At 58.2% G+C, this 23,977-nt stretch overlaps 1 protein-coding gene across 1 annotated transcript in view; it reads right to left on the reverse strand.

Moving 5' to 3' along the window:
* SLC6A3 (solute carrier family 6 (neurotransmitter transporter), member 3) overlaps nucleotides 1–23,552 on the reverse strand; it is a 38,208-nt gene extending 14,656 nt beyond the window's left edge. Inside the window, exons 1-9 of the mRNA XM_012663719.1 lie at nucleotides 23,229–23,552; nucleotides 21,716–21,847; nucleotides 15,492–15,723; nucleotides 7,008–7,146; nucleotides 6,111–6,245; nucleotides 4,638–4,741; nucleotides 3,462–3,586; nucleotides 589–701; nucleotides 60–188 (exon numbers count right to left, since the gene is read on the reverse strand). Of these exons, the coding sequence (XP_012519173.1) occupies nucleotides 60–188; nucleotides 589–701; nucleotides 3,462–3,586; nucleotides 4,638–4,741; nucleotides 6,111–6,245; nucleotides 7,008–7,146; nucleotides 15,492–15,723; nucleotides 21,716–21,847; nucleotides 23,229–23,514 (1,395 nt within the window). The 5' untranslated portion in view covers nucleotides 23,515–23,552. The remainder of the gene's footprint in view (nucleotides 1–59; nucleotides 189–588; nucleotides 702–3,461; nucleotides 3,587–4,637; nucleotides 4,742–6,110; nucleotides 6,246–7,007; nucleotides 7,147–15,491; nucleotides 15,724–21,715; nucleotides 21,848–23,228) is intronic.
* Between the last annotated feature and the right edge of the window lie 425 nt (nucleotides 23,553–23,977).

A 23,977-nucleotide genomic window follows, 5' to 3' on the forward strand; every position in this document is an offset into this window, starting at 1 on the left:
CCGTGCCGCGTGCTAACGGGACACTGTCGGGCGAAGCCGAGAGCGGCAGCCGTACGTACGTTGGTGACGCAGAACAGGGAGAGGAGGAAGGTCGCCAGGACAATGAAGAGTGTGAAGAGCTCGCGGTGCCTGTGCAGCAGCTGGAACTCGTCGATGAGCCCGGTGATCACCGACTCCATCCCGCCCATCTGCAGGGCACAGACGGGACGGCTGTGGGGCGTCCTGCCCACACCCGGCGGGGACTTGCCAGCACTGGGAATCGTCAGGACCAGGCGTGGTGCTGGGGGCGCCTGCTGCCGCCCCTCCCGAAAACGCCCATCATTCTCGGCAGAGCTCTGGGTGCGGGCCCGGCCGCAGCCTGCAGGCGGCTTAGGGCTCGGGGCAGCCACGCCGATGCCCCGGGGAGGAGGAGCGGGGCTCACCCGGCCCCAAGAGGGGGCTCTCAAGCGGGGGCTCTACCCGAGCCCTGAGGTTTGAGGGCCGCTGGTGAGCGTCCGGGGGTCCTGCCCAGCTCTGGGAGGTACCCCACAGAGCAGGCCGTGACTGGGCCCCAACTTCCCGCGGTGGGGTTGGCAGCGGGTTACTCACGGCGCTGTCGATGCCCAGGGTCAGCAGCATGATGAAGAAGACCACGGCCCAGGCTGAGGACAGCGGCAGTGTGGCGATGGCCTCCGGGTAGATGATGAAGATCAGCCCCGGCCCTGAAACCAGACAGGCCGCTTGCCTTGGCGCCACTGTGCCCCGCCCCCGCCCAGCGCCTCCACGGCTGCACCAGGGAGGCTGTTCCCGCAGGTCCCTGTCTGTCCTTTTCCCCCGAGAGCCCTCCCTCCCACCAGCGCTCTAGAAAACAGGAGCCCAGGACCCGTCGGACACCCACCAACCCGGCCACCTGCTCCCCCAAATCACGCGTGTCCACGCGGGCCACGGAGATGCCAGGACTGAGGGACGAGAGGGCGTCCAGGCTGCTCCATCCTTTGTCCCAGGTAACACCTGAGGACGCCTTCTAGTTGGCTTTCCCAGTGCCTACCACGTGACGCAAACACGCACACGCATGCACGTGCACGCACAGGTGCACCCACACACGCTAATCACACTCAGGCTGTTTGGTAGCCCCATTGCTAAATTTAGCAACGCATTGTGGGTATGTTCCTGACCTCCACATCCGGACACGCAGGGAAAACCAAACTCCTCTCACCCCCTCCGAGGTCGCCCTGGGCGTCTGGGCGAGTGCGTGGCCACGTGGCCTACTGTCCCTGAGCCGGGGCCTGGATGCCCGCACCGAGGCACGCGAGGGGCTCGCAGGGGCTGCACTTCCTGTCTGAGACTGGGGGGCCCAGTGGAGGCTTAAGAGAGAGAAATCTGCCTCCCTGTTACCCCCACACGCCGCGGTGCGCCAGGCCGAGGGGCAGCACGGGCGGAGGCTGGGTGGTGTCCCCACCCGGGGCCTGCAGGTGCGTCCTCACCACAGCAGGGAGGACCGGGCAGAGGTGCAGGGGTGGGTGGCAGGCACTCGTCAAGACCATGCAGTCTGGTCCCAAACGATCCCAGAGTGAAAACATCCCCACAGGCAGCCTCCTCGTGGCCCCTTTAAGGGACGTGCACCCCATTCACCGGCAGGGAGCAAAGCCTTTGCTTGCAGGACGTAGCTCGTGACTTCCCCAACTCCCACCCGCAGCAGGCATGTGTCTGGAGCAGCCCACACGGACGGTGCTGGCCAGTCAGGAGCGGGGAGGGGGATGGGTAAATCCACACCTAATGGGTGCGGAGCGCACCGTCTGGGGGATGGGCACGCTCGTAGCTCTGGCTTGGGCAGTGCAAAGGCTATTTATGGAACCAAAATGTTTGTGCCCCCGTTATATTCTGAAATTTTAAAAAAAAGAATCAAATAAGGATAGCGCCGGAGCCCATCCCTCGGGGTCCTCCACCGGGCCCATCAGCCCTGCATCGAAGTCACACCTGGGCTCTGCACTTCCGAGACGCCCTGGTCAGGTGCAGGCTGGGGCTCGTTTGAGACGCTCTGGGTTTAAATGCCACAGGCCACGGACTGGGAAGATATTCATCAGCCCGGCCGAACGTAATGTCAACATTCTCGCCTTTCGTTTCTGTACCTGAGTTAACATCTCACCCTGTTTTCTTGAGAATTAGGGCTATAAATGACATTTACTTTGCTTGTCATGAAATGCATAGAAGACATTCAACTTCATTTTCAGGGGTTAATGGAGGTTTTGCAAGCTGCTGCTATTTATCATAATAAAGGGCAAAAAGAATGTGAAGTTGCATAAATGCAACAAGGAGTAAATTTCACTGCTGCGTACTTATTTGCATTCTGTTCCTTTTCTCGGCCTTTACTGAATTTTTTTCCTGGAGGGAAGAACACGGGCTTAGGAGACGCGCCCTGAGCTGCAGGACCAGCCCTGCTTCCTGCTGCAGGCGTCGGGGGGCCGTTTCCCACCTGCAGCGCGAGAGTCCTAACGCCGACTCTTAAGGGTCTGACAGGGTAATCGAGGCCGGCCCTGGCCCGGTGCCCAGGCATGCGCGGAGCTGGGCCGCTGCTCCCCTGTCCCCTCCTGCACCCCTGCACCCAGGCACAGCTAGGCAGGGGCTGCTGTGACCAGCAGTCGTCGCCTGCAGGTAGCTCCCAGGAGGGGAGTCAGAGGAAGCCAGGACGGGGACACAGGGCGGGGAGCCCACCCTGACCCTGGGGTCAGCCTCCGCCCACAGAGCAGGCCCGGAGGCAGGTGAGGGGCTCTGCCGGCCGGTAGGGTACCACGCGATCTCGGGGGACCCGGAGCTCTGGGCTGACCCAATTTAGGGCTGCCAACTCCGCCACTTTCCACCCGGGTACCGGAGCCAGGCAGATTGCCCCAAATGCTCCAAGTGCCAAGGCCTCCTGTCGCGTCACCTGCACCCGCCCAAGCCCCGCGCCCTCCCAGTCCCTCTGCGGCAGCTCCCAGGTGTGCAGAGACACCCTGTGTCCCGTGGCTGGGTGAGCAGGCGGGAACACCCTTGCCGGGGACCTCAGGGGCTCCTCTGATTATACCCAAAGCCCATCTCACGTGTCGCGGTCTCTGGACATCTGTTGAGAAGAGATTTTGAACAGACTAAGTGCTGATGTCAGAAACAGCCCGGCTTCCTTTTGGTGGGCCACGCTGCGGCCCGGCCTGGACCAGCTCGGGCTGCCCCTGCCCTGAGCTGTACGTCCCCCCGTCCACCCTGCAGACAAACGCTGGGGCCTTGGGCAGGGAGCAACCAAGGGACAAAGGCACCAACACAGTCACGTTTGGGCTCCAGGCCCCCCGGGCACAACGGCCCAGGGCAGGGAGGGCGCTGGGATGTCATCGTGCAGGTGAGCGCCCTGCAGACAGCACTCAGGCCGTGCACTTCCCTCTTGCTCTGCAGGGAAACGCCCGCCGAGAGCCTGGCAGCCAGCGCCGTGGGCCAGCCTGTGGCGGAGAGCTCACCATCCTTGGCCACGTCTGCGATGGGCACGCTGTGCTTCTGCGCCATGTACCCCAGGAAGGAGAAGACCACGAAGCCGGAGGAGAAGCTCGTCAGGGAATTGATGGAGGTGGTGACGAGCGCGTCCCTACAGGAACAAGACGGGCCGTCCCATGCCCAGCTGAGCTGCAGCAGCAGCAATTTCCCAGCTATTATCCCTCATTCCCTGTGCGTGGGAGGGCGGGAGGGCTCGGAGGGGCTGCTTCTCCCCCCCGGCAGCCTGCAGAGCCTGTCCTTGGGCCAACGTGGGCCCCGGCCCAGCTGCCCGAGGCTCCTGCGTGTCAGCAGGGCTTGGGGGCTGGGGAGAGCTGATGCCGCCTCTCGCGCCCTGCTGGCCCCGCCTCAGGAGCCCACCCACGCGCCCATAGTGCAGAGGAGCAACAGCCTGGGCAGGTCTGGGGGCCCGGAGGCGGGTTTCATGAGCCCCCAGGGCTGAGGGCCAGAGGCACGAGGGAGGAGCAGGGTGGGGACGGCCGAGAGACCGGGTCCTCCTCCTGGGCGCCGGTCGCTGCAGCGCAAGCACCACGCACTTCACGTGCCAGCGACCGGGCCAGGCAGGGCTGTCTTGGGACCTGCCGTACCACGTCACCCGCTGTGGGGCCTCCCTGCGCGGCCTGTCTGCACGTTGTACTGCGCACTGTCTTTGTAATTTTACTGTCTTTTTGTCCTTACGATGTGAGAGAAAGTAAACACAAACCAGTAAAGGTCAAAGAAATTGTGTCCCAGATTAAGTTCTGTGTCTGTCTGGAGGAGGATTTTGGGTCCAGCACGTGGCTCCAGGGGCCCAAGCCCGAGCAAGGCAGGACGGAGACCCGCTGGGCGGAAGGGCTATGTCCCGCAGGGTGGCGCCCGGCTGTGCTGCCCCGGGGGTCCCGCGGGGGGTTCTGGTCAAAGCTGGGGCTTCCCCGGAGGGGACACAGCTCCCACGTCTCGGGGCCTTCCCTGCAGCGGAACTTCCTGCTGGTCGCTGCCCCATCGTAACGTCCACTTTAGAAGCCACGTGGCTTAGAGGTTTCGTGGGCTCCGTTCATCTCCCTCTCTTCACCCGGGGACACGTTATTTCCAAACGTCACCGACCCTCCCCAGACCAGCGACGCCCTGGCTTGACCCTGCAGTCCTGAACGGGGCGCCGCGCTCACCTGTAGCAGTTGTTGGTGAACTTGTTGTAGCTGGAGAAGGCAATGAGCACCCCGAACCCGACGCCCAGCGAGAAGCACACCTGGGTGGCGGCGTCGATCCAGACCTGCGGGAACAGGCGGAGAGAGCGGGGAGGCAATCACGGTAATTGCGGGAAGCACATTCAGCCTGGGGCGAGCTGGGCTGTCACCAGGCAACTGTGCACACGCTCCCTCCCGCCAGACGCCCAGGGCTCCCTGGAGCAGCCATGCCCCCTCCCAGCCCCTACGCCTGCCCTGTGGGCGCCGGGGGTCGTCCTCCGTTCCCTGCTGTCTCCTGCTCTCCTCCTCGTCCAGCCTCCCATCTCCTATCACGCTATTGGTCACCTGCCGTCCGTCCTTCCCGCAGGCCCACCCTGCAACCTGCTCCTCTGGGCTGAGCGCCCCCCACCCGTGCTGGCGTCTGCTTTGCTCCCTCCCGCAGGCACCCCCGGGCTGCGCGTTGGCGTCCCCAGGGTGGGTCCCAGGCCCTCTGCTGACTGTGCGGTCTTTCCTCGTCCTCACCCTCCCTCAGCTCCCGTGGGACGCACGCCACCCGTTGCCGCGTGGGCTTCCCCGGCAGCATCCAGACGTGCCACCACCCAGCCGGCCGGCCCTGCTGCCTCTGGGGTGCCGCGCCCACACCGTCCTCTGCACCTGCCAGCCCCTGCCCTACGGGCGTCCTCGGGCCTCGGGCCCACGCCTGCCCGTGCCTCGCACACCTGCCTCAGGTGCGCCTTTCTGATGCGCTCCAACCTGACTCTCCACAGGACCTACCCGCACCGGCCAACGGCCTCCCAAAGGGCCACCTGGCCCAGCCTGGCCCCCTGAGCTCCAGCGACGCCCTGTGACAGCTGCCGTCTCCGCCACGCCAGCCGTCCGCCAGCGCCATGCCTGTTTCTGGGCCTGTCTCTGCTCCTGCCTCTCTCAGGGGACCCATCCCTACGGCCCTGCCGGGCCTCTCCTCACGAAGCCTCCTCCAGAAATTTAGCCACAGTTACTCCTGCCTTTGCTGGAGGACTCGGGCTTGGTGTCTGACCCCTGCCATTCAGATCAGCCTGGTGTCCCAAGCAGGGGGCCCTGGTTTCTGCAGCTCACATCTTAGCCCTGTCGGATGCCAGGCGCGGAGCCGCGCGGGTCGTGCTGTCTGCACGGGCAGCGACGCCCACAGGTGCAGGTGGGGTGACCCCGGTGGGAGGAGGTGGGATCGGACTGTCCGCAGGGAGCGGTGGGAAGCCCACCCGGACCTCATCCCGTGTCCACTCAGCCTCCCGCTCTGCTCACACGGCCCCTGCTCCGCCAGACTGTGACTCCGCAGGGCGGGTCGGGAGCACAGACGCCCGCACCTGCTGAATTCACAGGGTGAGAGGAAGTCCCGCCCAGCCGCTCCCTGTGCGACGTCCCGCCGGGAACGCAGGCGCCCCGGGGACCGCAGCGTGGTGAGCGGGGTGTACTCACGGACGCCTCGCAGAGCCGGTAGAAGTCAACGCTCAGGTACGCTCTGATGCCGTCGATGGCTCCAGGGAGGGTGACCCCGCGCAGGAGCAGGGCAGTGAGCACCATGTACGGCATGGTGGCTGTGATCCACACCACCTGGAGGAGAGCACAGTGTCACCGCTGCACGGGCCAGCGCGGCGGGGCCCTCGGAGTGGACGCTGGCGTCAAAGAGCACAGGCTTGTCCTGAAGAGAGAGGTGTCCTCTGGCTGGGAAGCCCAGCGCCCCTAACATCTCACGGTGCCAGCTCAGCAAACGGCAAACGCTCGCGGAGTGAGAGGGTTGGACGCCTCCTGTCTCGTACACCTCCCCCAGGTTTTGATACGGGAAGAACAATTTGGCAAGAAAAGAACGTTCTTGTTCTGCGTTCGGTCTGTCCAAACGGGCAGCAGTGGCTGAATCTCTGGCGGAAGGGTGTGAGTGGCTTCGCACTGACCGTGCACACGTGCGCCTCGACGTGGAGCGGACTCTGGGGCCTGTCATTGCAGGAAGGTCCCCGTGTGCCTACACCACACTACATGTATTACTGCAACTGAAGGACACAGTTTGGTCAAAATTGGTTTTCACGCCCACGGAACAACCAAAGTATTTTCACCAGCAAAAAGAAGTGTGTTGCGCTGTCTTCCTGCTAGGAACACTTCGCCGTGGGCGCTCTCCCGCCTCACGTCCTTTCACAAACAGCCACATGTCCACCTCAAACCCCATCACGACCATGTGTCCACCCCAAAACCCAACCACGACCACGTGTCCACCTCAAACCCCATCATGACCATGTGTCCACCCCAAAACCCAACCATGGCCACGTGTCCCCTTGGTGGCCCCACGTCCGCAGGCCCGGCGAGCGGGGCCTGGAGCCTCACCTTCCCTGAAGTCTTCACCCCCTTCCACAGGCTGAAGTAGAGCAGGACGATGACCAGCACCAGGCAGGCCGTGAGCTGCCACCGCGGAGGGCCCAGGTCGTCGATGCCACGGCTCTGGTGGAGGTGCAGCACGCCACGCCTGGGGAGGGAGTCAGCGGGGGATTCTGGAGGGAGCTGCCGCCCCACCCAGAACTGGAACTGAAGGCTGAGCTTGTCCAGAGACCCGCCCTCCCCAGCCCGGCAGGGCGGGAAGCGCCTGCTCTGACGGGACCAGAGACCCACGACCCCTAGCGCAGGCCTCAGGGCTGCAGAGCAGAGGGACGCACATGCCGGGAGCCCCAGGAAGCCCAGCCCTGCACCTGCCCCCAGCACACCTGCTCTTTGGAGCTGGGGAGGGGACGGGCACCTTGAGTGTTTGAGGGAAAGGAGCCACAGAAACCAGAGGAAGGTGCTGCGTGACGCTGGCACCGCTGCTGCCCACGGGACAGTCCCAGGCCATCCCTCTGCAGGGTGAGGCTGAGCGGACGCTAAACAGTAATGCCCGGCACGTCGGCGCCTGCACTATTTTCCCAGGGCAGTGGCTCACGACACCCCGGACAACACGGGGCTCCATGTGGCTTTGGAGATCCACCTCCAAGGGCAGGACCCAGGCGAGGGAAGGGGGTTGGGCTCACGGCAGCTGGCCACGCCCTGCCCCCTCTGCAATGCCTCCCCTCCCGTCCCCCCCGCCCCCGCACGCACGGATCCCTGGCCCTTCTGTGCAGTGACTCGAGAATCCTGCTGCCGTGTGGGGAAGGCAGAGGCGCTGCTGCTTCCGCTGAGCCGGCTCTGCAGACGGCCTCGCACCCACGGGGACTTCAGCGGCTGTGCTGCTGCCATGGAAGGGGGAGGGGCCCCATGGGGAAGGAGCTGCTGCCACCCAGACCTCTGTTATTGAGGGTCCGCTGAGGTTCCAGGAAATAACTCCCGATACCCACAGCAGGACATGTGCCCAGGCTCGCGGAGCTTCCCGCCTGGCCTGTGGCACCATGACACCCGGCAGCCCCCAGCCTCCCGCACACCTACACCTGGTGGCGAAGGACCATTTGCCCACTGCACGGGGGAAGGAGCAAGCGCGGCTGTGTGCGGCCATGGCCCGTGGGCCAGGCGAGGGAGGCGAGGGAGGAGGTGAGGGGCCGAGGCACCAAGAGGGAAAGTGCCCCCAGCTCGTCCGCTGCGGAGCCCTTGCCCTGTGGTTGGGGGGGGTCACTGCTGTGGGAAGGGCAGGGGGCTTCCACACCTGGCCACAACCGAACGGCGTCTGGACAGCTCGGACGCTGGGCAAAGTGCACCAAACGAGTGTTCAGACACTGGACTGGAGGCCACCTGGGGCCGAGGTCCCTGAGGTGAGCCCGGGAGGACCAGCTTCCCTCCCATGGCCGTGCGGGGATGGCCCCGGCGCAGGCGCTCGGGAACTGCTGCGTGAGGGACGGTGGTCGGAGCTCAGGGGTGGGGTGCTGGAAGCCGCAGAGCAGAGCCTGGGGAGGGAGGGTCTGTGTAGGGAAGGGTCGCCCTAAACCCGCGCAAGGGTCTGCGAGTCTTTGGTGGATACTGAGGCCCTGTCACGGGGTGAAACCCTGCAGGACCAGGCAGCACAGGGCTGGAGCCGGGAGCTGGCTGGTCCCCAGGGCACGCACAGGTGGGAGGGTCGTCCCCGTCAGCCAGGGAGAGACTTGCTGGCCACGTGGGAGCTCGGTAGAGACCCTGCAGGGCCACACTGCCAGAGAGGGAGACACTGCTCCCACGCCACGGGCCGCCCTGCAATCACATTGACAAAGCTTAAAAGCAAGCTTCTAACTTCCTTCCAGAACAAATCCGACACTCTTTAAGGGAAGACAACAAGATCTAAATACCCACTAATATGAAAGTCACCAAGTCCAGCAACTAATAAAAAATCACTAGACATAACGGAGCAAGAAAAGGTGACCAATAGTCAAGAGAAAAATCAGTCAATACCTGCTTTACACCGGACGCAAAAATTAACTCAGAATGGTAAAAAGAGCCAAATGTAAGAGTTAAAACTACAAAACTCTTGGAAGAGCCATAAGGATAAATCTTCATGACCTTGGATTTGGCGATGGGTTCTTGGATATGATACAAAAGAAACAACAGATAAATTGGACTTCATCAAAATTTAAAACTTAGGTGCATCAGAGGACACTATCAACAGAGTGAAAAGGCAAACTGCAGAACAGGAGAAAATATTTGCAAATCATATATCAATCCGATAAAAGAATAATACCCAGAATACATAAAGAACTCATAAAACTCAACAACAACGAAAACACAAACAACCCAATTCAAAAATGGGCAAAAGACTCGCACAGACATTTTCCCAGAGAAAGAAGGAAAATGGGCAGTAGGCACAGGGAGGATGCTCAGCACCACTGATCGTCAGGGAAACGCGAATCAAAACCACAATAAATATCACTTCACACCCAGCACGATGGCTCCGGTCAAAACAAAGAAAAGACAACGTCACTCCAGGATGTGAAGAAAGCGGACCCTGAGCGTTGCTGGTAGGAACATGGCACCAAAGAGCAGCCACTGCGGAACGCAGCACGGTGGTTCCCCAGCACCGCAAACGGAACCATTCCATGGTGAAGCAATCCCACGTCTGGGTGTCAACTCAAGAGACGTGACAGCAGCGACTCACACAGGTGTCCGCATGCCGGCATTCACAGTGCGAGACTCACAACAGCCAAAACGTGGAAGCAGCCTGAACGCCCACCGGCAGATGATGAATAAACCAAATGCCGTCTGTACATACCACGGAAGGTAACGTGGCCTTAAAAAGGAATCAGATTCTGACAACGGGAAAACCTGAAGACACGCCACATGAAATTGTCCAGACACGAAGGACACAACTCACACGACTCCCTCACGGGGGGTCCCCAGAGCAGCCACGTTCCTGGAGACGGAAAGCAGGTGGTGGGTGCCGGGGTCTGGGGCAGGGCTGGGGACGCGACGGGGATAGCATTTAACCGGGACAGAGTTTCAGTTTGAGAGGATGAAAAAGCCCGGATGGACGGTGGTGATGGTCGCACAATGCGAATGTGCTTCGTGCCCTGAACTGTGCACTTCCCTGGGGTCACGACGGTAAATGTCATGTTCTGTGTAGTTTATAACATAATTCCCGTCCCCGTTAAGACACAGTGCTTTTCGGTAGAACCAAAGCTGAGAGGATTCGTTGCCAGCAAGTCCACACTGTAAGAAATACTAAAGGAAATCCCTCGGCTGGAAGGAAAACGGCACCAAATGGAAACTCAGATCTACGGAAAGGGTAGGAGAGCACCAGGCACGGTGATATGCAACGTTTCTTTGCTGTTTTAAATTTATTTAAGGTGTAATTGATTGTTTAAAGCAAAAACAATAACAATGTATTGTGGAGTTGATAACATAGTGCAGAAACAAAATCGGTGACAATTGTGTAAGGACATGAGGAGAAGCGGAGTAAATGCTGCTGGTGCTTCAGTCGTGTGTGGGGTGGAGAGGGCTGCTGCGGGGGGGCTGCTATATGTCAGAGGTGCCTGTCGTAAACCCCACAATACCCACTAGAAAGTTAAACAAAGAACTCCAGCCTATTAGCCAATAGCATTGATAAAATAGAAGGCTAAAAGTTAATTAATTCAAAAGAAGAAATAAAAAGAGGAAACAAGAAACAAAGAAGAGATGGGACCAAAGAAAGAAATAGCATAATGAAAGACCTGAACCCAGCCAAACTGACAATCACTGCATAGAAACTCCAATCAGAACACAGAGATCGTCACATTGGATAAAAAGCAAGGACCAGCCCTAAGCTGTCTACAAGAAACCCACTTTAAATATGCTGACACATTAGGTTAAAATAAAAGGATGGAAAAGCTACTCCGTGCAAACACTAATCATAGGAAAACAGGGTGGCCGTGTCAATATCAGGCAAAGCAGACTTCAGAATGAGAAGTGGAACACGAAGCACATTTCATGGTGGTAAAGAGGTCGATCCGAAGAGCTGGGGTCCATAAACACGCATGCACCTTGTGACATGCTTCAGAACACAAGGAAGAAGCAAAGACTGATAGAACCGTGACGAGAAGTAGACACATCTGAAGTTACAGTTGATATATCAATACCCCTTTGTCAGTAACTGATAGAACAAGTAGACAGAAAATCAGTAAGGGTGCAGAAGACTTGAATATGGCAATGAAGTCACATGGCCTTGGTGATATTTACACAACTATCCATCCAAGAGCAGCAGAGCACACTTTTGTTTAAAGTGCACACAGAACATTCGCCAACGCAGACCATATAGTAAGTCGTAAAACAGGTCTCAGCATATTTTAAAATATTGAAGTTTTATAGCACATCATCTTGCCAGAATAGAATTAAGTTAGGAATCAATAACAGAAACATCTAGAAAGCCTTCATATATTTCAAATTAAACAACAAACTTCAAAAAAGTCCCATTAATCAAATAGAAATCAAAAGAAAGATTAGAGAATACTTTGAACTGAATGAAAATAAAAACACAATACGTCAAAATTTGTGGGATGCAGCCAATGCAGCCCTGTAGAGGCAAATTTGTAGCTTTAATTGATAACTTCCTAATTTATGTTAAGCAGTGTTGATAAGTGTTTATGGAAGTGAGGGGAATTTTAAACTGGTTGGAGCTATGTAGGCCTGTGTTGGGGTTTCTCAGCCCACATGCACTTTCTTGGCCAGACTTCACATTTATCAAGCGTGTTCACAATGTCATTTCACAACTCCGAAGGTGCCAGCGATGCACTTGTGGTTTTTGCTCTGAGCCTGTAACACTTTCTCTAGTGTACCCGTTAGGAATGGAAGCTGGAAATGTGCAAGCCAGTGCGGGGATGGTGAGGAAACGGGCACTGAGAGACAAATGTAGGGCTTTACAGAAAGGGCGACTCGAGACAAGTACTATCCCCTTATTTTTCTCAGATAAGAAGCCATTGAGAATAAAAGTAGCACTTCCTGGTTCAGCCATTTGGCACCATTTAATCTCCAGGTTCCTGCTGCAATGCTTCCTTTCCTTTCTCTGTAGGAGCCATTTCTGTCGCCTCCCTCAGGCAGGTGGGCCACTGCCCAGGAAGGGGCAGCAGGGCAGGAAAGGTGCCTGGACCCCGGGGGCTGGGGCGCCGTCAGCTCCCATGGGCCCCTTGTCATTTGCCAGCCCTGGCAGGTTCTGGGCTGAGCTTGTCCACAGGCGCGGGGGAGAGTGCCGCACACGACGTCTGGACGGGACGTGCCAGTGTCTTGCCAAGGACCTGGAGTGGAGACCCTGGACGAAGCCCTTTCAGATCTGCTCCTGCTAATACCTCAGTTGCCAAATCATGACGTGGCACGCTCTGTCCTTCCTGTAGGAAACCGGAACCCCTGTGCGGTTGCCGACACAGTCACGCGCGGATGTGTGCAGGACGGACAGCTTGGCATGGGAATGACTACCGTCATCTCAGCCTCTGCGGCTTTCCGTGGTGGGCCGTGCACCCCCTAATTACACGTGCCCGCGGGAACTGCCACCCCTTTTCCAATGATCTGCTTTACGTAGAGGGTTCAAATTCCAGCAACCCCTGCAGACCTGGGCACATTACCCACTGCTCCTTCCCACAGGGTCACTGGGGCTGGTTTCCGGAACTCTCCGCCCCCCGTTAGGAGCACCACTCAGAGTGCAGGGAGCAGCACGGGAGCCTCTGCGCCCCGTGCCATTCATAGCGCGGCTCATCTCAACCCCCCTCCCTCCCGCGTCTGTCCTGGAGGCGCCCGGCTAGAGCGGGGCACGTGCTGGTGCTGACGGGGCCTTCGTGAGGCGAAGGGTTGGGACCGCTCCGTTTCGGTCTTCCATGCCAGGCTGGGGATTCCCAGATAGACTTCACTGTCTGACATTCTTAAAAAATAACGTTTAATCTTCCCTTCTAGTATTCTGAATCATAAGTCATCAGATTATTCATTTTCTCTCTCGTTTTCTTATCTGAAAATCACTTAGATGAGCCAACTCTTTCCACACCGCCCAACCAAAGAAAGGTGGTCCCACGACGGCGTCACCTGGCACCTTAGAATGTCTGTTCAACCTTTTCAAATGTTCCAAGCTGCACTGAGATCCATCTTAAAATTGTAAAAGACGCACTGCTCGAGCATTTCGTCACCGTTGTGTCTGTGTAACGATAAAGCCAGCTCCAGAGTGCCTGTCCCTCAGCATCCTTTAGTGATGGGGTAGGGTGGCGGGGTCCTCCCTGCCCCTTCACACACCGCGAGGCCCACAGGCTCTCCCCGCATCGCTCTGCCTGTCCCCGTGTCCCCGCGCTGTCCCTTCTCCGATCACGCACCAACCCTGAGAGCCACGTGTGGCGTTCCCACTGAGGACAGCATTCGATTGGGACGTGCAGGAAAAGCGGCCACCCTCAGCCGTGGCTGTCTCCTCCCTGAGGACGCTAAAGTCCTCTTCAGCGAGTGGCGGACCTGTCCTCCGTTTGGGGAATTTTATCACGTCTTGCTGGCCCCCAGTGTGGCTCTTCCTCCCCAACGACGGGGTGGGCGGCCTCTCTCTGGGACTCATCTCCCTCCTCCCCATGGGGTCTTCAGCTCTCCCAGTCGCAAATCGGCGCAAAGGCTGTTGTCCCCCAAGCAAGCAAGCAGCCCCACCCACGCCGCCACGCCCCTGCCCCACAAGCGTCCTGGGCTCTGAGAAAGACCCGGTCTGGAGTGCGCTGCCCACGCTGAGGAGTTCCAGAACAAAGCAGTCAGATTCCAGACACGGAACACGCAGTGCCAGCTTCTAAACCCTGCTGGGGCTCCACATCCCCATCTCCCTCCCAGCAGCATCTCTCCCTCTGTCCTCCGCCCATGGCTGCTGCTGTCTCTTGCTCTTGTGAACCGTCCCACCCTCTCTGACGAGACCCCCAGGGCCGGGCGAAGTCCCTTCCTCTCAGCAAAGGCCTCAGTGGACAATATTAGCACCAAAACATCTCTCGGGGAGGCTGTTTGCCCCGGAGTTTCCCCTGCACACCAGGACCGAGCTCTGGGGACAGACCCTGCACCCAGCCAAGGCGAGAGGCCCCTCCGCCCCCCTCCCGGCCCTCCTGGGCCTGCGCGGCTCACAGACATAACAACGCGTCATTTGTTTCTAAGCTCACTGCTTTCTAACTCAAAACAAATCTTGCAAATGTGCCTGCTTGCTGTTAAAACCTGAATTATTTTATTTCTATTGGTCAAAGTTTCTTTTCTAAGTCGTAGGTAGGCTCATTTTCACATATAAACACGAAAAAAATATATCTAAACAGGCAAGTGAGCCCCTCGAAAAGGGACGTCACGGCCAATGTGAAATTTTGACCTCGATGGAGTGGGAGTCGCTGCAAATGCCCTTTCCCATCCCCCAGACAAATGCCGCAATCTGAGAGAAGCCCCCGGTCGGAACGGGGCGCCGGCATGAGCCGTGCGAGTGCCAGGGCCGCACACACCCTCCCGCGGCATCCAGGTGCACCAGCCTGCCAGCCGGCCTGGCATCCCCACACGGCCACAAACTCACATGTCCCCATAATGACAATGAGTGAACTCAGCCCACGGTAAATTCTAGCTGGAAAACGCTTTGGGGAAGGCTCCAGCTTGGAATAGAGAGTGGCCTCTCACAGCAAGTATTTCTCACACACACACACACACACACACACACACACACACAGCACATACACGCACACCACATACACACGTGTGTGCACACATGCACATGCGCACATGTCCGGATTCCAGGAGGGGCCAGGAAACAGGGGACCCACAGGGTGGTCACGGCCCTTCCAGGCTGGGCCAGGCCCCGAGGTGAGGAAGGGTGGGGGCTGGAGTTGGCGCAGGGCCTGAAAGGGATAGGAGAGGACCAGCCCCAGGGGGACCATGAGGGTGTGGGCCTGCAGGGGGCAGGGAGGAGGGGAGAGCCGGACGGCAGCTGGCTGGGAGCACACAGGTGGGAGGAGGGGAGGACTGGGCAGGGCCCCACGGAAGGAATAAAGCCGCGAGTAGAATGGGAAGAAAACCTCATACAAGGGGACAGCTGGTGCACCTAGTAGACAGGGCCAGTTCAGTGAACCCGGGGTCTTCCCGCAGTGAGGCGGCTCAGCCCCGGCCTACACGGAGGAAGGGCAGCGAGCAGGGTGTAGCCCAGCCCCACACCTCACTGTCTTGCGTGTCTCCCGCCAGCCTCCTCCCGCCCCAAACTGCCGCTGGGAGCAGGAAGGCACCGCCAGGGCTGACTCAGGCTTCCATGTGTGTTGGGGACTCGCGGCTGAGCTTCTGAGACCACCAACGTGTGATTCAGAAACGCCCCACCAGAACGCTGACGAGACAGAAGGCAGGGACAGGTCGCGCAAGGCAGGGGAGGGGGTGGCTGGCCACGGGGCCCCGAGCGCCCGGCCCTGCCGACCCTCCCACTCCTGATGCCAACAGAAGGAGCCGGATGACACTTACTCAAAGTACTCGGCAGCGGGTGTGGTCCCGAAGGTGTCGTTGAGGCCCGGGCTGTCGCTGGAGTTGCCGGAGTGGGCGTCTGAGCAGTTGGGGCTGTTCCAGGTGTTGTTGCAGTGGATCCACGGGAGCTCCATGGTGAAGGAGGAGAAGAAGTAGTGCAGCGCCCAGGCGATGATGACGTTGTAGAAGAAGCCGACGTAGAGTGAGATGAGGATGACCGTGAAGCCCACGCCTAGCGGATGCGAGCACAGGGCTGTCAGCAGCAGCTCCTTTAGGCCACCCCTGCAGGCACCACCTCCACCCTGGGCCGCCATCCACTGACAGCCTTAACTCAGGCAACACCTCCAAACTCACAGGGGAAGGCACGAAGGGGTCGGTGCCAGCTTCACGCTGCCATCAGAGAAGGGGCTGCCCACCTCCCGACGCCATCTACATCCACACAGAGACACTCAGGGTGTCTCGGGGGGACATCCAGGGCCATTGCAGGGGATCTGGGACCACCCTCATACACCCAAGGTCACTAGGGCCAGCAGGGCCACCCACAGCCATGCCACCCATCACCTCACAGCCACCCAGGATCAACTAGGGTCACTCAGGGCTGTCTGTGCCATTAGGGCTATCAAAGGCCAGGATCACCCAGGAATACCTGGTATCTCCCAGAGCCATCCGGGGCCACCAATAGTCATTAAGGAACAACTGGGGTCTTCCATGGCCATCTACAGCCTCCTGGGCTCATTCAGGACCAGCAAGGGCATCCATGACCACCCATAATCCCCCTGGGTAATCCAGGGCCACCCAGAGTCACACAGGGCCACCCAGGGCATGGAAGACCACCCAGGGCTTCCTTGGAACATCCAGGCCCTTGCGTGACTATCGAGGGCCATCTAGAGCTGAGTGTGACCACCCAGCATCTCCTAGACGACATGCAAGACCATCAAGGACCACCCAGGGCCATCCATGAACATCCGAAGCCATGCAGGGCCACCCAGGGCCTTTCAGAGTGCCCTTACCAGGATCACCACTCCTAGAATTTGGGATCGGTCATTTGGGAGGTCCTGGGGAGTTGGGGCAGAACTCAGTGGTGAGCAGTCCTTGAGGCCTGTCACGTTGACTGGTGAGCAGAGGGGAGTGGTGGTCAGGAGCCTCCTCCCATTGGTCAAGGAGCTCCTCCCTACTGAGTGCTGGACAGGCACGGTCATGTTCTGGCTACCGTGCTCACTTTACTAAGCTCCATGCAGAATTCTTTTGGAAGGCCTCCTCCTCCAATGCGGAACTTGTGATATTAAATACTTCTATATTGCATTTCTGTCCGCTGAATTTCTTGGCAGAGAGGCTGGGTTGTGATTTACAGTGAACTTGTCTAGACAGCCATGTTGGGAAGCCATGTTGTCTGGAAGCCACGTTGTCTAGCGGCTGTGTTGTTGGGAAGCCATGTTGTCTGGTAGCCATGTTGTCTAGCAACTGTGTTGTTGGGAAGCCATGTTGTCTAGTAGCCATGTTGTCTGAAAGCCATGTTGTCTAGCGGCTGTGTTGTTGGGAAGCCATGTTGTTGGGAAGCCATGTTGTCTGGTAGCCATGTTGTCTGGTAGCCATGTTGTTCTGAAGTGAACCATGGAAAGTTTTATCTGGCGGTGCCGTGGGCTGACTGTGGATGCCGAATTTGAAAACTTATCAAGGTTAAACTGTATAAACCAAGTCCTCAGCTTCAAACTTTGGGATCTCAAAGAAGCCTTTGATCAAACACTAGAGTGGATCCAAATCTAGCGTCTGAAGGAAGGGGCTGACTTTGCCCCTGGTCCTTCCGGAGCCACCACAGGCCACGTTTCTTGACCTTCACAACAGAGTGACAAGGCCACCACTGGCTGACGTGGCTCCCAGAGCAAAGGGCGTGCCAGCGCACCCCTCCAGGAGCACCCTCTCTCCTGCACTGCTGTCCTGCCGCCCCAAGTGCCTGGGTGAGGGAAGCGGTGTCCTCGGAAGGTGGTTGCCAGTGCCAGCCATTCCTCTGGTCACGCTGAGCGCTGCCCTTCTGGAAGGCGGTGCCACTGGCCTGGCCCACTGAAGCGCGGCCCCCATCCAACCAGCCAAGTTCGCCACGTTCCTCCGTAAGCTCACGTAAGGCTCAGCCCCGGAAATCCACTTTTCTGTTTGCAATAAGAACGTTCTTGTGATCACTGTTCGTCACATCACCCCAGGCTCAAATAAAGCCTCACCTGATATATTTCTTCCATATTTAGCGCCATGCGAAACTGTCCCCCCTAAGGAGGTGGTGGGCTTACTCCTTTCTTATGTTTCCAATGACAATAATGCTGGAAACTTGAGGTGTTTCTCTTTTGTCTGACTCCCAGGAAGCTCAGGGCTAAATGTGAATTTCAATCATTGCTCTTAATGCTGATTTATATTTTTCTTAGTATTTCTTCATATTAACCTTGTATGTAATTTGTTTTGTTTCACTTTAGAGCACCTTAAATTCTTTTTTAGAGAAAGGGAGAGTTTGATAAATCACACTAAAATATTATTGACTGCACAATATTATGAAATATTTTATATTCACTACAATAGGTTGGTGGCGTTTCCACAGCGTACATAAAATGGAGGTTTGTCTTTGGCGATTAAGCGGACAACCTGAGAAGGCGCCTCCTGCTAAAGTCGGTGCTCAGCCCTCAAGAGAGCACGGAGCTGCCCTCTCCACCACCACAGACGCCAGCACCCCCAGGGCACCCACCAGGCTGGCGTCAGGAGATGGTGTCGTAAATGAACACACATGTTCCAGGAACTCCAGCTACAGAGAACACTCCCTCCATCCCTTGCAAGAGCTAGTGGGCAGGTCTTTCTGAAGCACAGGAGAGAATTCCTCCCCGTCAGTCTGCGTGTCCGTAGCGTCTGCCTGTGTGCATGCGTGTGTGCATCTGTGTGTGCATGCGTGTATGCGTGCGTGTGCATGTGTGTGTCCTCGCACATGCATGCACTCATACCAGGGAGAGAATCAGAGAAAGAATGAGGGAGGAAAGAAAGGAGAGAGACAGAGAGAGAGTAAGACAGAGTGGGAGAGAGAGTGAGAGATAGAGAGACAGAGACAGAGTGAGAGAGAGACAAAGACAGAGTCAGAGACAGAGAGAGACAGAGGGGAAGAGAGAGAGGGACGGAGACAGCAAGGCAGGGAGAGGGGACCATGCGACCCACTCTGGCGGGTGTGCCCACCCAGAGGGGCTCTGGAGGGTCCGCCCAGGGAAACCGGGATGAGTCACGGGCTCTGAGGCCAGTGGCCATCTCAGCTCCCGGTTAGGAGCAGGGCGCGGCCCCAAGCCCCCGGGGCAGGGGGAGCGGGGAGAGGCAGGCTCCCCTAGAGTGGGGCTCTGTCCCTCAGGAGAGACCTTTAAGGGGCCACAGGCACACAGTCCCCTCTGAGAAACTGGAGCCTTTTAGCGCGTTTTATTGTTCTGGGCATTTTAACTGATGTCTTAGTTTACCATGTGGGACTCCTATTTAATGAGACATGAAAATAGATTTCTTCTAACTAAATAAATAATAGATGTTTTTAGGAGATGAAGGAGGGAACAGAAGGCACGTGAATTGGGGTATCCGGGAGGGCACGGGCTTTGCCGCTGTTCTTTGAGGGAGCGGCCCCGTCTCCCGCGAGGCCGGCACCCTGCGGATGGGCTGGAACGCCGACAGGTAGGAAATTACATGCCGGGAACTGTCGCTTTTTTGGTATTAGGCTATTCAAGGTATCTCTTCCTTAAAAAAAATCTTGTTTTCTTGAATCGATTCATTTATCTCTTTGTTTTTGCACAAAGACACCAAAGCTGCGCAGTTCACGTTTCGTGACCTGTGGTTTTCCTCAGTCACCGTCACGGGACGATCCCTCCTGTGGCCTCGATCGGCGCCTGCACAGCCTCCTCTGCACTGGCGCTCAGGTCAAAAGCAGACACGGGACGCCGGGGTGTGGGTGCAGGGCTGTGACTTGGAGTGAAGGGCGGGGCCGGCGGTGACTGTCCAACTTCAGGTTCTGAGGCCGCGCCAGGAACAGGGCAAACACCCCACCCCACGGCTGCCTTTCTCCAGGACGGGGTGCCCATACGCCGACGCGCATGTTGACCAAAGCCAGGTGCTCTCCGTTAGCCCAAGTTAAGTTTGTTGGCATCACGTGGTGCTTCAAAGTTCTTGAAATCGCTTAGTGACGTGTTATAAATGGCGTCGTAAGAGCCCACGCGGGCGGTTGTTGAACGCTGTTTCCGTGGCGCCACGTGTGGCTGGGAGTGAGCTTCCGCTGGCTGACCAGGTCCTGGCGTGAATCACCCCCTTCTTTCTCCTGCCACCCCTTGCCCGAATCCTGCACGTAAAGAGGTGAATTTAATTCTATCCAACGTCAGGGTCACTCGCGGGGAGTGGGAGCACAGGGTGGTGTCGCGTAAGAGACTTGAAACACGCTCCAAACTCGAAGGGTGTCTCTGGAAGACCCAGCAGAGCACAATCCGGCATCACCACCGCCTGCGTCGCAGAGCGGGGCCGACTCCTCAACATGTCCTCTGGGCGAGGGTGGACGCTCAGTCTCCAGTTCAGCACGGCCAAGCCTCTGAACACCCCGGTGCTACGAAAATACAGCTGTGGCCGGACTCAGAAGTGACGTCTACTGAAACACATCAGCGCTGCTGGGGGGACTCGATTAACTCGCTTGAACTGTTTGGGTTCTCCGACCTTGACCAAATCAGTGCTGCGCCAATGAACAGACAACGCAATGCCCGGTTCGCCATGCGCGCCTGCCCCTAGAGAGACTCCTGGGTCTTCCGTTAGCTGCTGTACTCATCCGCTGGGGAACTGTGACAGCGACAAAGTTTTAGGCCATTCCTCTAGGTTTCGCCTCTACCTTCAGACCCCACCAAGGGGACGCCCCACACCGGCGTCTGTCTCTCCCTGCAGGTGTGTGTGGGGTGGGTGCGGGGAGGGGGTCTCTCTTTTTACCGTTCCATTTCAGTGTGGGCCAGTAAATCATGAAGCCTCAGAAGAAATGACTATAGTCTGAAGACTCACAAAGCGGGCCACCAAGAACGAATGGCACTCTAAGGCCTGGCCAGTCTCAGCATTCCCGTGCTGCCAGGCGACTTTCTCCCCTGGAGCCCGACCTCGGCCACGGCGCGATGCCGTCTGTCTCCACTACCGAGACAGACCAGAGGCTCAGCTCTGAGAATCAGCCCCTGGCCCGTCCACGGCACATCCTGGGGACACCCAGGGCTTCTGTTCTCTTCTAAACACACCAACTTTCCCAGAATTTCTGAGAAAATCCAAAGACTGATCTTCTAATAGTCATTTACCTCTTGAATGCCACCCACGTGTCCCTGAGGAAATGCCCCAAATCCTCCCTGAACTCTGGCTCCTGGGAGGCAGTATTGGCCCAGCAGGCAGACACGACCCAGAGCTGGGCTCAAACCCCGCTCTGTACCTGACCAGGTGACAGAGGGAATCACTCATGCCCTCTGACCCTCCACACAGTGTGGCCCTCCCCTGGGCTCTCATGAGGAAGGAAGGGCAATCCTGGGGAGGGTGAGGGCTGGGTAGGTCACCTGCACTCAACGTGAGGTGAGCTGCTTCAGGATGGCATCAGCAGCTGTGAAGGCTCATTGATGACTAGATAGAGAGGTGATCGATAGGTGGATGGATGGGTGGGTAGATGATAGGTGGATGAATGAATGGATGGGTAGATAAATGATAGGTGGATGGATGGATGGATGGATGATGGATGGATGGATGGATGGGCAGATGATAGACAGGTGGATGGATGGATGGATGCATGATAGGTGGATGGATGGATGGATGGATGGATGGGTAGATGATAGGTGGATGAATGGATGGATGGATGGATGGATGATGGATGGATGGATGGATGGGCAGATGATAGACAGGTGGATGGATAGATGGATGGATGGATGATAGGTGGATGGGTAGATGGATGGGTCCATACATACATGTTTTATCTTATCTACCATCTTAATGCCTTGACAAAATAAAACCACTAATGAACTGCAGGACAGCCTCACCTGGGAGCAGCGAGATCCTTGGTCATTATAGATCTCTAAAATAGGACCCAAACTAAACTGGCCCGTGCATACTCCTGTGTGTGTTAGTGAGGCAGGACCACATGCACACGATGTGGCTGGCTCGGGGAAGCTCCAGGGCCACACCGTGGACCGCACCTTCCCAGGGTGAAAGGAGAGGCCGCGCCTTACCTTTCAGTATGGGGCAGATCTTCCAGACACCGGCGGCCCCTTCCCGGTTGAACTGCCCGAGGGCCAGCTCCATGTAGAAAAGCGGCATCCCAGCAATGACCATGAAGAGCAGGTAGGGGACCAGGAAGGCACCTATGGGGCACAACGGCATGTCGAGGAGAGCTCAGGGGTGCGGAAGGGCCCACCTTTCACCATCAGAGCTCGGGCTCCACTGTCCCAGTCGACCACCCACGTCCAGGCACAGCCTTTGCACCCAGTCTTGGGCAGGAGGCTCCCTGCACGGCGCCCCCAGCGGGAAGTGCCGGCTGGGGCAGGCAGACCTCCCTTCCACGCCTGTCACCCACTGCTGTCAGTGTCTGGACTCGTCCTTCCAGAAACCCCCAGGTGTCCCCCGCTCCAAGTCCAGCCCTGCGCAGAGCAGGTGCAGCCCCACCCAGTCCTCCCTGGCTGGGCTCGGGGAACCTTCCAGGCCTGGCCTTTGGCCTCTGTGTGTCCTGATCCTGTTTTCCTTTTGCGCTGTGAGTCCTCTGGGATCTGTGGCCCCAACTCTTCTCTTGGCCCTAAGTGGGTTCCACCACCCTGTCCCCAGCTCCCTGCATTTGGAGCCTGCCTCCTGCGGGGCCGGTGGCCGACAGGTGCTTGCAGGTGCCAGTGCTGCGTGTCCTCAAGGGAGAGCCCAGTTCCTTCCCTGCAGGCACCAAGTTCAGGGTCCTATGGTCTCGGCCTCCTACATGCCCCTTGCTCTCCCCTAATCTGACCCCGACTCAGGGGGCCCTTTGCCATGCTCTCTTCTGGGGGTTCATGGAGACCCCTCACCGTGTCTTGGGGCAACTTATTGTGCCTGCTTAGACCTCAGTCTTCTTGTCTGCAAGACGGGCGTCATGACGCCAGCTTCCTCACGAGCACGCTGTGGGGCCTGGCCGGAGAGACTCTTCTAAAGCCCTTTGTCCAGCAGAGGGACCGGTCGGGGAGGCGAGGGGAGGCCCAAAGAGGCTCATGGGAAAGAGGCGCGATCTACTCAGCTTCTCAACCTGCACTTCTCGGTGACCCTGCCCTGCTCTGAGCTTCCTGACTCAAGTCCAGAAACAGCCGTGGTTCCAGGACCGGCTGATGTCAGGAAGTGGGGGCAGAGGTGGTGGGCTGGGCACAGTCCCAGGGGCATCTTCTGCCACCCCAAGTTCAAGGCAGCCACACACTTTGTAAATACCGCCTAAATCTTTGGGCCTTTAGGAATGTTCTTTCCGAAGTGAAAGTGACCCTGGGCACGGAAGGAAGAGGCAAGGTGCCTCCGCCCACTGCCCTCCAGGCTCTTCTTCCCCGGTCTCACCGTCTTCCCGGACAGGGATGCTTTGGGCTCTGCTCTGCGGCTTTGTGACATCATCGGGGACGTGTGTGCCCACCGCCTGCCCTTGCAGGAAGGAGCTCCGTCCCCTCCGGGGACACACGGACCCCGCCTGCGCGCACCGTTCCTGGAGGAGCGGCCCTGCCACCCGGCCGCGGAGATGAGACTTACCACCGCCATTCTTGTAGCACAGGTAGGGGAACCGCCAGACGTTGGCCAGGTCCACCGCAAAGCCGATGACCGAGAGGAGAAAGTCGATCTTCTTGCTCCAGGTCTCGCGCTCCTGGGCGTCCCCGGGGCTCTGCGGCGGGCTGACGAGGGTGGAGTTGGTGAGCTGCACCCCGTTCTGCTCCTTCAGCAGCACGAGCTCCACCTCCCTCGGGCCCACGGCGTTGGGCTCCTTAGCCGGGGCCACCACGGACGACATGAGTCCCGCCGAGCATTTGCTCTTACTCATGGGCGGACTTGGAGTCTCGCGGTTCTGCGCCTCTTCCCTGGTCTTCAGCCACCATGAAAAACAAACACACAGGAAGGCAGCGATTTAGCAGCCAGGACCACAGTGAGCCCGCGCGGAGAGCAGAGACCAAGGCGTTTGCATTCACTCCTCTGGGAAGGAGCACACGGTCCCAGCACCCAGGGTGGCCCAGCGGGCCGAGGAGGAGCGGGAGAGGCTGGTTCCCACGGTTGGGGTTGGGGGGACCTCGAGACAGACACTCGCTTCTGTGCCCTCCTTCCTGGGCACGGCTCTCCGACCCTGCCAGGCGCGATGCCTGCACGGCCTCTGACGATAATGCACAGGTGTGACCTCACCTTCCACCCCATTTCCAGAGTGATTTTACAGTCTTGGAAAGCATTCAATAGCAAGTGTCTACACAAGTACTTACGTATTCTTTATACTCAGTAATAAAATAAAGAGCAGA

Source organism: Propithecus coquereli, unplaced genomic scaffold (assembly GCF_000956105.1).
Source record: "Propithecus coquereli isolate 6110/MARCELLA unplaced genomic scaffold, Pcoq_1.0 Scaffold827, whole genome shotgun sequence".
NCBI lineage: Eukaryota > Metazoa > Chordata > Mammalia > Primates > Indriidae > Propithecus > Propithecus coquereli.